Raw genomic sequence first — 11,500 nt, 5'->3', positions numbered from 1 at the left:
TCTTTAAAAAATTTACAATATTACAATAATTTATCGAAAATACATTTGTCCCACTTATGCTGTTTTTTATGCATGTACAAAATTCTCTTAATTTAAAGGGACAGTTTCTGTCACTATTGCACCCTTGTATTGTTCCATGTTTTTTTTGTTGTTTTTGGTGAGCAATTTTTAACTGCATATTTAATGTTGGGCCTATTCATGGTAATTTTAAAGGAAAATTTTGGATTCAGTTCAAGTTAAACTCAGTCTACAACATTTGTGGTATAATGATGATCACAACAATTTCTACTCAAAAATCAAGATTACAGTGAGACATTTTAAATGGAAGTGAATTGAGTCAATATTTGGGGCGAAAATGTGAAGCTTTGAATTAATTGATCTTCTAAAACCTTAGCAATATTTGAGCTGTAATTTTATTCTCGCCAAATTTATGGATGTTTAAGGATTTTAGATGACACTGTCATTCCAACAAGTTTGTAAAATTGGATACTTCACAGAGAAAGTGTCAAGTGGTTGTTTTACACTAAAAGTCAATTAAATACATGCAGTTTACATCTTTGTTTTTTTTCTTAAACAGTATTTTAAAATAGTTTTGCCCTCATTTTGTAAATACATTGCAAAAGTATTTATTTATGTATTTATTTAGTTTGAAATGCAGGACAAGGTTGTTGTTTTTTACTTGCATTGTACCTGGAATTTTCAGATGGCACTTAGAGGCTTTTGCATCTGAACTCTTCATATTTCATATATATATATATATATATATATATATATATATATATATATATATATATATATATATATATATATATATATATAGCTATTGTTCCAGTTTGCCTCTTTGTCATGTGTACATATAAAGAAACAAACCATTTGAAAACTAACGCTGTTGATTTCAGTTCCATGAAAGAGAGCCAAACTGTAATTTTCTGCTGTTCTGTTTAATTTAATGTTTGGACAGATATCTGGGCTTCAATCAAAATGTGGCATTAAACGGATCTGTGTGGGATGTTTGCAGTGAAGACCTGTGTGGCACTTTGTCCAATTGGACATCGCGCTTATGGCATAGCTTCAAAGCTGAAAGAATGAGCTCACACATTTTGGTGTGTGAAAACCTGTTCATTCTCATGGGATTACATCTGTGATGTCTTTACAGGTGCTTAAGATCCAGTGCAAATCTAGGAGTATCTTTACATTGTGCTCATGGGTAAATGTCAAACTATAAATATTTGACAGTTGCTAAGTAACCTCAGAAACCACCTGCAGTGGTACATGAACGAATTGATTTAAAAATAGATGCAGCTGAGTTGTCACTTGTACATACGTCCTGAAAACTGTTGAATGGGAAAGAGAGATATAGCAAATCAAGCAAACAGCATTAATAAAGAACAGTGCAGTGCAGTGGCAAAGACTATTAGCATGAGTCTAAGATTAAATGACAAAAACACCTGACAGATGGAGCTGAGTGTCTATAGAAATGCAGAAATTTGTTACTGCAGATGGAAAATACTGGAGAATGGCGCCACATTGTGGTAAAAATGGAAAATCTGTTGTAGTTGTAAACTATACTGTTGCTCTGGCTTCCTTTGTCATGACTAATCAATGTCTCTGTTCCAAAACCTAGTGATCCGCCTACAAAGACATTTTAAGGGATCAAAGGCATGCTCACAACATGAAACGTGTTCCAAAAGGTAGCTAGCAGGATTATGCTGCCTACTTATGAACAAATTGTAAGGCAGCATTGCATATATCCTTCATGCAGAAGGAAATCCTAGAATACACTGCAATGCCATTAGAGAGAGAGAGAGAGAGAGAAAGCCTCCCAAATGGTGGTTGAATCACAAAATTGTAATAATATAAAAATGTTAGAGAATGTTGTCTGTGGTGACATTTCCGCAAAATTATATTATATTGCCTGTTGCACATTTATGACTAATGAATTGACTATTTTACTACATATTTTTGTGTGTTACTTATTTATATGGTTATTTGACTAACAATTCATTAGCTTAGCAGCATGCTAACTGCAATACTGTTAAAATCAACTGTGAGTTGCGTCTCCTGTTTTTGCAGTATTGCAGCCTCTGAAGGTTTCAAATTGGTCACTTATTTTGCCTTTACATTTAAGATTATGTCTATGGTAGCTCACTGGATTTTGAAACCGAGCCATTTTGGATTGCAATGAGTGCAAAGTCACTAATTGCCTACCTAGCATGACTGGCTAAATAAGAACTAACCTGGAATTTAAAAGATAGATATTGATTGCCTAGATATGGTGACATTTTAAAGTATTTGTTATGAGTTATGAAGTTCAGAAAATACACACATACACACACAAACTGCGGAAAATAGGGGGACGCTGTCCTAGACTGGAGTTCCTATAGGTAGTCGTGGTAAGCAGACATAAGCATGGGCGTAAAGATTGATATCCACAGGGTTGCCGTCTAGCCTGATGTCCTCCAGGGCTTTCCGTATGTAGTTAATGTCGTGGGTGTTGCAGAAAGTATCTTGGCCTATGCTCTGTATATTGTTGTTCTGGAGGAATAGAGAGAGAAGCAGCATTAAATCTGAGGATGTAGAGTTGTGAGAGTAGCAGGAGTTGTTTTTACCTGCAGGTGGAGCACTCGTAGGCTCTCAGGGAGGGGTTCAGGAATGTAGTCTAACTTGTTATTTGACAGGTACAGGAACTGAAGTTCCTTCATCTTCTACTCAGGAGAGGAAATGAACACAAACAAGATAAGATTATCAAGTTCCATGTGCTGTCTGTAATTTGATAGTGGAAACATAATTATTTGGTGAGTATAAAAAATGAAATAAATAAAAAAGGCATAATGGCATAGTTTGTTTTTAGAGAATGTGTCTTCAATATAAGTGAATTATGATTTACTACATTGGCAGTTTTGTTTGTTTGTGTGTGTGTGTGTGTGTGTGTGTGTGTGTGTGTAAACCTGAAAAAAAAATGTAATAATAAATCTGCAGATTTATTTAAATCTAAAGACAATATTGTATCCGTACACTCTCAGAAAAAAATACAACAGCTGTCACTAGGGCAGTAAGGTTATATATACACTATATATACATTTAAGGTAGATAGACCCTTTTTATGGATACATAAGGTATGAAGGTGTTCATTTTTAAAAAATTATAAAAAGTGATAGTTTTTATAGAGAGTGTACTGTAGATGCATTCTTATATCTAATATATTTTAATATTTTATGCAGTGTTGCTTCTCAAGTAAATTCATCTTATTTTAAAAATTGTTAGATATTTTTACTGGAAAACAAGTTTGAAAAGAGTTATTAAAGTTATTAGAGTTATTATTTTTGCTCTTAAAGCAGAATGAAAATTACCATTCAAAAGTTTTTTTTTTTTTTTATTCAGCAAGGATGCATTAAATTGATCAAAAGTGACAAAAAAAAAAATATTTTACATAAATGTTTAAACGTATATCCCTTAAATAATCCTAAAAATGTATCGCAATTTATACAAAAATGTTAAACATTGTTAACAATAAGAAAGGTTTCTTGAGCACCAAATCAACATATTAGAATGGTTTCTAAAAACTTTTGAATGGTTGTGTACATACCATAAAGGCCTCTGCATGCATGCCAGTACTCCTCAGCTGGTTATTGCGAGCGTCGATGTGTTTGAGGGTAGCTGGGAGTTCTGGAAGGGCCTGGATGTTGTTATCAGCCAATATGAGATCCTGAAGCTGAAGCGTTGACCGAAAAGCATCCTTGTTCACTTTACTTATCTGGTTTGCACTCAGGTCGATCCTTTTTAGCTGATCTGAGAACACCATTAAGTGTGGTTTTCTGTAATTCCATGTATTCATAACACATTTAAGTCTTAAATCTAGATTTTTAATTAGCTAACTATCTGTGGATTTTATTCCTGATGTAAACTGTGTAATACAGCATGTGTTCGAAAAACTACATTTGTATTTGCAAGAAAGAAGTCTCTTCGAGTCTTACTGAGATTGATGAAGTCTGTGGCCCTGACCTCTGTGATCTTGTTGAAGCGAGCGTAGAAGTGTGTGGTTTCTTTAGGGAGAGGGGGAATCTGAGTCAGGTCTGAGTCATCACAGTACACACTGCCACTGATACACACACACAGCAGGCAGGAGGGCATGCCTGCAGTAGAGAGGGAGAGAGGGACATATTATAACGGTTTACACCACTGGATGGCAAAGATTCGCGATAGAAAAACAAATTATCCATTTACCTAAGCCTGTGTCAGGCCCAAACAGGCCTGGACCATGGAAGTCTAGAGTGGAAGGGAAAATGGACTTTGTCGGACGGGGTGGCAGTGTCACTTCCTCCACATAGTCCTCTGGAGGAACTATAGCAGGTGGCTGAGTGACTGCTGGGGGAGGAGCCAGCGTCCCAACCTCAGTCAGTAAGAAGAAACAGAGACAAAACGAATTAACGGAACATAACATTCATAAACATGTTCATAGTGACTCTTTCTGAAAGGGATAGTTTACTCAAAAAAATAAAAATAAAAAAAATAAAATCTGTTATTGTTTATTTTCTTTCTTATATGGAGCACAAAAGATGAGGAATGAAAATTTTTTGAGGAATGTCCATACAACCAAAGTTTAAAAGCTGGTTCCCAGCCTTCTTCTGCCGCACAACATACAGTATGTGTTGTATAAATAAAAAGATACAATCATATATTTATAACATACTTTCTTAAGGTGTAAATGAATGAAACTCTCAGAGCAGCAATGGAAATGAAGTTCAGTGACTTCAAAAGTTAATTATCAATAGAAAATCACAAAACAGCAATATAGATACCTTCTTGGAATATATACTTTTTGCTTACTTTTCTTTTTCTTATTTACTTTTATGGTGTTGTTTGTGTGTGTGAGAGAGAGATTTTGGAGAGAAATAGCACTTATCATCCTTCACTCTGTTTATGTAGTAAAATACAGTTTGATGTTCCACCTAACTAAGATTTCTTCTTTTGAGCTCCGTGGAAGAAAGAAAGTGCTGGAGGTTTGGAACAGCATGATGATGAGTAAATGACGACAGAACTGACAAACTGACAAAACTCTAGAAACCTCCCCTTACCTCCTCATCCAGGTCATCATAATCATAGGTCTCTCCGTATGTGTTTAGATTCCATGTGTTTGAGTCATCATAATTCTCCAGGTCATATGGTCCAGGGCCCGAAGTAATTGGAGGGGCACTTAGACTGAAGCCCATCAGGGTCCAAACAAGGTACAGTGCCATCTATAGTAGACAAAGTGAATGATCTGTGTAGATGTACTTAGTACATCTTATTTGTTATTATCTGAAAAATGAGCTTTCATTTTGTGGTTTTGGCAATATCCTCTTTTTTTCTCCCAGGGATTTTATGACGTTTTACAGGAGCTCTTTGTCTACAGCCCTGTGTGCCTGTCACACCAGTGTATGTTTAACCTTTAAGGTCATTATTTCTTGCTGCCTAGACTGGAAAATTTATAATAACCACAAACATCATACATGATGACAGCATGCAAGTGCATACACTTTAGACCCTCCATGCATTTGAAAACATGAAGTGGTTGTGTGGTTGGCCAAATTAATCTTTCAGACGGCTGTATTTGGATATGGAACGTGGCCTAACCAGAAGAGTTTTGTAAATAAAGCTGTTTGCTTTAGTCGCTGACAAGGATGTGCAAGCTAAAGTATGGGTTTTCTGCACATATATCTTTATCAATGAATCCTCTGGAGTCACATTGCAAAAAGAATCCAAATAACCTACTGTACCAAATATAACATAATAAATTCAAATCGCGCGTCATTCTCCATACTGAATCAACACAGATGGAGTATATAATACACATCTACATGTTCGTCAATGCTGTGCGATCAGGGGATAACACCGACCTTGCCTTCCCATAAACCCCTAACAGCCCCAGCCTGACACATCAGTTTTCAGAGCTCTCCTGGGCCCATTTAATTATTCACGTAACTCTGTTCTAAAATATTAAGAATGAGACCAGTGACCAAGAAGTCTTCACACAGCAGGAAGGGAAAAAGAAACCTACCTTTGATGTTTGTCTGTGAACAGCCATGGCCCAAGAGCGAATCTTAGAGGAGCAGTGGTATGGAAGCTGGCCCTGTGTTCTCCTGAGATCTAAGCAATGAATAACTCACCCAGGATTGAGGACACAAGCAGGTTAGGTGAGGGGGAGAAGTGGGAGCTCAGCTGGGGGATGGCCAGGTCAGTTTGCTCAGCTGTCACTAATTCTACCCCTATTAATAGTGTAGTCTCAAGACTGAGCCTGGTTTAGTAATTTACCACTTCCTACCGGCAGGTTGTTATCATCATGTGGTTTCAGACATGCGTCCTAGGGAGATGTAAGGATTTCTGTTTTTGGCACTATGTTTTATAATGTTTTGGTGTTCCAGAAGACAATTCCAGATTCCTGGAAGCATCTTGAATTGTTTTGGGAGAGGTCAGTTCACCCTTGTGGTTTCCAGTCGGCTCAGTCCTACACTTTTTAGACCTCTTAATATAATTGTGAGAAAAATCTGTGTCCTAATTGTTTGACTTGATTTGACTGAATACCCTTTAAAGTCTGATTTAAACTAATTAACTTAATGTTATTTCATGCTGTATTAAGCAGGTCGGTGAGGTCAGCTGTTTGTGATTTGACTCGGACTGATGTCCAATAGCAAACCTAGTGGACGACCTTTGACATCGTCTGATGTTTTACTGGCGTCTGGCTGACGAGACTCAATCAGACACGCCTTCTTCATCCCCCCCCCCCTTTTTTTTTAGAGATCTTGCGTCATTTCGCAATTAGCAACTGTTTCAGATATCAGACATTCCTTTGCTAAATACTTTGTACAGATGACGAGGAAGGAGCTCAGGCGGAAGCACTGAGGTGCAGAGGATAAAACTTTTCCAGGGAGTATTTTCGCAATGATTTGTTTTTGAAAGAAATGCCTTTTTTTAACAGGACTTGATCTAATAAATGATAAAAAATTGTATAACTGTGAAATATTAATGTCATTTAAACTATTTAAAGATTTCAACTATTTTCTAATTTAATATATTTTAACATGTAATTCATCCACCTGCTGGGGGAGCAAGAGTGCTAAGCTGTTTATCACATTATACAGCATTTCAGGAAATAGCTTCCATCAGCCACATGAATAACATTAGTCAAGCCATGGAGGGTGTATAAAACTACAGAAAGCTTAATAGGATTCTTTCTAAGAACGAGAATGATATGGCCACTGTTGGAAAAATGGCCTTGACTTTATAAAGCAGCATTTAGCTGCTGTGAGAACTATTTCAGTATTTAGAGTATAATGCTGCATTTTTTTTCTTTCTTTTTTTGTTCCTTCACAGAATGAAAGTCCATGTGTTGCTTTGGACAGCTGGCAATTGAAATATTCTTTCAAGTATTTTCTTTTGTGTTCCACATAATAAAGAATGGTTTGGAACGACACTAGGGAGAATAAATAAATTATTATTATTATTTATTTTATTTTATTTTTTTCTTATGAAATAATAGCCGGCAAGACATGACAAAGCAAACAAGAGCTGTTTCTACTGAGTAGTACTAATGGGAAAACAAGATTAATCAACCAAATCTCAATTTTTTTGCAAGACTGAATTTGTCAAGTAAAATTCCTTACATATTTGTGTGTTTATTACAGTGTCTAGAAAACATAAATATTTAGTTATTTTGGAAAACATGAATCAAATTTGATTTAGGATGTATGCAAAGGCATGATTGCACATTTTCCAGTAAAGACAAAGAGAGGACGCTGCAGACACTGCAATAATGGATACAAAAACAAATGCAATGTTCACCTGTGCTTTCAGATGAAAAGAACTGTCTCAGTGACTATCACTGCAAGTAAACACAGACTTCATTCAAACCACATTGAAAGAGATAGAATACATTTTTTTTTAAATATGATTTTTTTTTTAATTTATTGATAAATATAAAAAAAATATATTGATTGTTGTGTGATTATTACTCATGACATATACTGTTATGGGGCTAAGTAAGTAATCAACCCTGCAAATGAATGCTTAAATGCTCTGTATATCTGTTCAGACAAAGTGAGTACAAATACAGAAATTCTGCTCCTAACTTAGGCCAGTGTTGCCTATAAATTTCCCAATACTCTTAATAAAATGTAAAAAAAAAAAAAAATATTTATACATCAGATTCCTTCTAAAACAATATCTGAGAGATCAAAAAAACTAAAAATTTGCTATTTTTTCCCTATATTTGGTTATTACAGGGTTAAATTGTTCGTTAACTACCAAAAAATGAATAAATAAATAAATAAATATATTGCATATACTAGTGGTGATGTTTATGATTCATAACTCTTTTGATTTGTTCAGATTTGTTCTCTGATTTATTATGGTTTCTCTAGGTTTCACCAGGTGAGAGTTTATTACTTATTTGCAGTGATTTATTCACTCAACAGATTCAAAATCATGTTTTTGTTCACAAGGTCCAAGCTTAAATTACATTATTTCCTTTCAAAAAAAATTAAATACCATCATCTGAGCCAAGCAAGTGGAAGTGTGGCTTCTATTGGTAACAACAACCTCTGGGAAACAAAGTGCAGTTGGCTGGTAGGTAGGATTATTAAATAACCAGAGGTTTTGAGAGCATGACTAATTGCTCACTCCTTCATTAATATTCTTGTGTACCAGATAGTAATGATAAAATCAAACTGCTCTTAACCTTGTGGGCTGAATGTCTGTGCATCCATAATAATCCAAGTTTAGAGAAAAAGAATGATGTTTCTAAGCACGACAGCCTCAAAATGAAGGTATACAGTATGCAGTTGAAAGTATACAGTAAATGAAAGTATACCGTTAACACATTAAGGGCTTTGCAAACACAATGTAGTATGTACTAACAAGTTTTTCTTGACTGACTTGTGTATGTTTATTTTTATGAGCACACAACATGGTGTCTGTTGTTCTTTAACGAGCATGACGAGTAGTTGCTGGGTAGTTGTGGCCTAGTGGTTAGAGAGTTTGATTCCTAACCCTAGGGTTGTGGGTTTGAGTCTCGGGCCAGCAATACCATGACTTAGGTGCAAGGCATCAAACCCCAAAACTGCTCCCCGGGCGCTAAATGGCTGCCCAGTGCTCTGGGTGTGTGTTCATGGTTTGTGTGTGCACTTTGAATGGGTTAAATACATATAGCTTAAGAATGGTTTATTTTTTTTTATTTTTTTTTGGAGAGACCTTGGTCCAGAGTTTCTCAGTCTCTAAAATAGCCAGAGGGTATGCAGATAATTCATGAATTGGGATATTACAACCAATCTGCAATAACGGTACACTATAAATATATGGTTGGCTTGACATTATTGACCAGAGTGGATAGATATCTCACTTTGACTGTTTTAGTGATGCATCACAATTGCAGAACATGATAAATAATGTGAGATGCTGCAATAGTCTACTGACAGGGCATTTCATCTGTTTTGCAGTCACAAGACTGTTGTTTATTTCTCGACAGAAGAATTTGATTGGTTGCAGGTGGTAAGATGACAACTTTTTGAATCATAGACATAGATGTCCTCATATTTATTCACATTTGTTCTCACAGACATATGGAACTAACTTGGGAAGACATTTCAACAATACTATTTTATACTTTTATATTATACTTTTATTCATATTTCATGTTTCGAATTAGCTTTTAAAATTAAAATTTTTTATTTGTAGTAATTTTGTTTGTTTTTTTGGTGGGGGGCTATTTGCATATATTTTTATTTGAGTTTTAGTTTTCTAATTTTAAGTAGGTCTACTTAAAATTATTTCATTTAGCTGTAAATGTTTTTTTTTCTATTTCATCTAAAATTTCAATTTTATTTTAGGTTTATTTAAATTAATAAAAATGACTTTAAATAAATATATTTTTGCAAACTTTAGAAGCTTCAAGTGCAACTCAATATCTGGAATGATATAAATAAACCAAATCATCAAAAAACAATGGTTTAGATGAAGTTTTCCAAATATCATCCCTTATGTATGAAGCATTGTGAGATGTCTCCACTAATACAGTGATTCTGTAACGTGTGTGTGTGTGTGTGTGTGATTGTTTTGAGATCTTCTCATGAAACGCTGCTGAGAGCCACAGCAAACCTGCTGACTACTGTGCTATTGTTGAGTTGCTTCCAAAACACACTGCTTCTGAGACATGGAGGATACATTTACCTCAGCTTATCTAACACATCTTGAGAAGTGTTTTTTAACTTCTTTAAAATGGATATTATTGCTTTCACCATCTCTGTATTAGGGATGGGCATTCTAAGCAAAAATAGTAATCGAGAAGTGCTGGGTATTATTCGATTATTATAAGTAAATAAAATAAAATGAAAAAATAAATCCTTAAAGGGAATGGATATGAGATGGGAGGAAAATATACTTCAATATCTTCTGTCGCAATGTGGTAATTACACTGAATATAAGCTGCGGGCATCAGGGAGCTGTTACGTGGGCACTGAAATCGCTTATGAATGCGCGCTTGTTTTTTACTTTCACTTTCAAGATTTGAAATCACATTCGGCGCAGCACTCGACGGTACTTACCACATTTTACAAGATTAGATTCCATAATTAAATCAACTTATCGAATATTTGAAAATCGTGACCCATCCCTACAATGTATACATTTCTTGTAATAATAATACAAAAAAAATCTTTCCATGCAAGACTCAATTTGTTTGTGGTGGAGCACTGGACGTGCATTACTGTAAACATGTTTTTGATACATTTTTACAAAATGAGGACTAAGCTGAAATTATTTTATTTGGTAGCCTACTCCAAAACAGTGCGGTATACCCACAAATGTTATCTGTAGATGTTAAGTTATAAATAACCCAGCATATTTAAGAATTCTTTAGTACAAAGGAATAAACTTTAAACAGTTTCATGTTTTTGTCAATTAAACATATATTGGCTACATATCCTGTGGCCTGTTTATACTAGAATATTTTTGACTGGTTGACATCTGTTCCAAGGATGTTGATTCATTTTGCATAACTGAAGCTCCACATTTGTTGACCGCATGTTCTTCCAAATTAGGGACAGGTGTCGTACCATATCGTTCTGCAGAATCTCATCCATTTAGACTCTAGGGTTAGCCATTTGTAATGACCCTTTTTGTTCATTAAATGATGAAAACATTGTAATAAACATAAACGATAAACGATAGCATAAAATAAGAGCACGCAAGGCTGGCAAGCTTATCGTTTAGCACTGTGTTAAGCTTGTGAACTAGGCTGCATGGTGCCCCACTGTCCGATTGTTTTTCAGCTGATGATCAAGTTATAAGCTTTATTTACATAATCGTTGATGAATCAGCAGGAGTAGATGTATGCGGTCGCATGTTTCAGTGTGTGCACGGCGCTAACGGCCACAGCAATTCAGCTCCCTGCAGATTTAATGGTTCCGTCAGCTCAGTGTTTGATATTATAGCTGACAGTCGGTGGAATGGTCACACCGTTATTATGCTC

At 35.3% G+C, this 11,500-nt stretch overlaps 1 protein-coding gene across 2 annotated transcripts; it reads right to left on the bottom strand.

Moving 5' to 3' along the window:
- Window positions 1-925: 925 nt before the first annotated feature.
- LOC127968452 (epiphycan-like) lies at window positions 926-6,231 on the bottom strand. 2 transcript variants are annotated; one of them, XM_052569706.1, is made up of 7 exons: window positions 6,038-6,231; window positions 5,077-5,237; window positions 4,225-4,397; window positions 3,975-4,133; window positions 3,587-3,789; window positions 2,610-2,705; window positions 926-2,535 (listed from the first exon to the last, which is right to left on the bottom strand). In XM_052569706.1, exons 1-7 carry the CDS (start codon window positions 6,062-6,064, stop codon window positions 2,365-2,367), a joined length of 990 nt encoding a protein of 329 aa, XP_052425666.1. In that variant the 5' UTR covers window positions 6,065-6,231; the 3' UTR covers window positions 926-2,364. The 2 variants fall into 2 exon arrangements, with proteins under 2 accessions (XP_052425666.1, XP_052425667.1); XM_052569707.1 differs by having other exon boundaries at window positions 4,225-4,390; window positions 5,076-5,237; window positions 6,038-6,227.
- Between the last annotated feature and the right edge of the window lie 5,269 nt (window positions 6,232-11,500).

This window comes from Carassius gibelio, chromosome B11 (genome assembly GCF_023724105.1).
Source record: "Carassius gibelio isolate Cgi1373 ecotype wild population from Czech Republic chromosome B11, carGib1.2-hapl.c, whole genome shotgun sequence".
Classification (NCBI taxonomy): Eukaryota; Metazoa; Chordata; class Actinopteri; order Cypriniformes; family Cyprinidae; genus Carassius; species Carassius gibelio.
The sequence above is the reverse complement of the archived record's forward strand: the minus strand, read 5'-3'. Positions and strand labels throughout refer to the sequence as shown.

Excerpts from the sequence above, each read along its gene's own strand:
- LOC127968452 (XM_052569706.1), bottom strand. The coding sequence starts at position 6,064 with ATGGCTGTTCACAGACAAACATCAAAG. Across the intron at positions 2,706-3,586 it reads TGCATGCAGAGGCCTTTATG|AAGATGAAGGAACTTCAGTT; the intron begins GTATGTACACAA and ends TCTCCTGAGTAG. Across the intron at positions 2,536-2,609 it reads TACGAGTGCTCCACCTGCAG|AACAACAATATACAGAGCAT; the intron begins GTAAAAACAACT and ends CTATTCCTCCAG.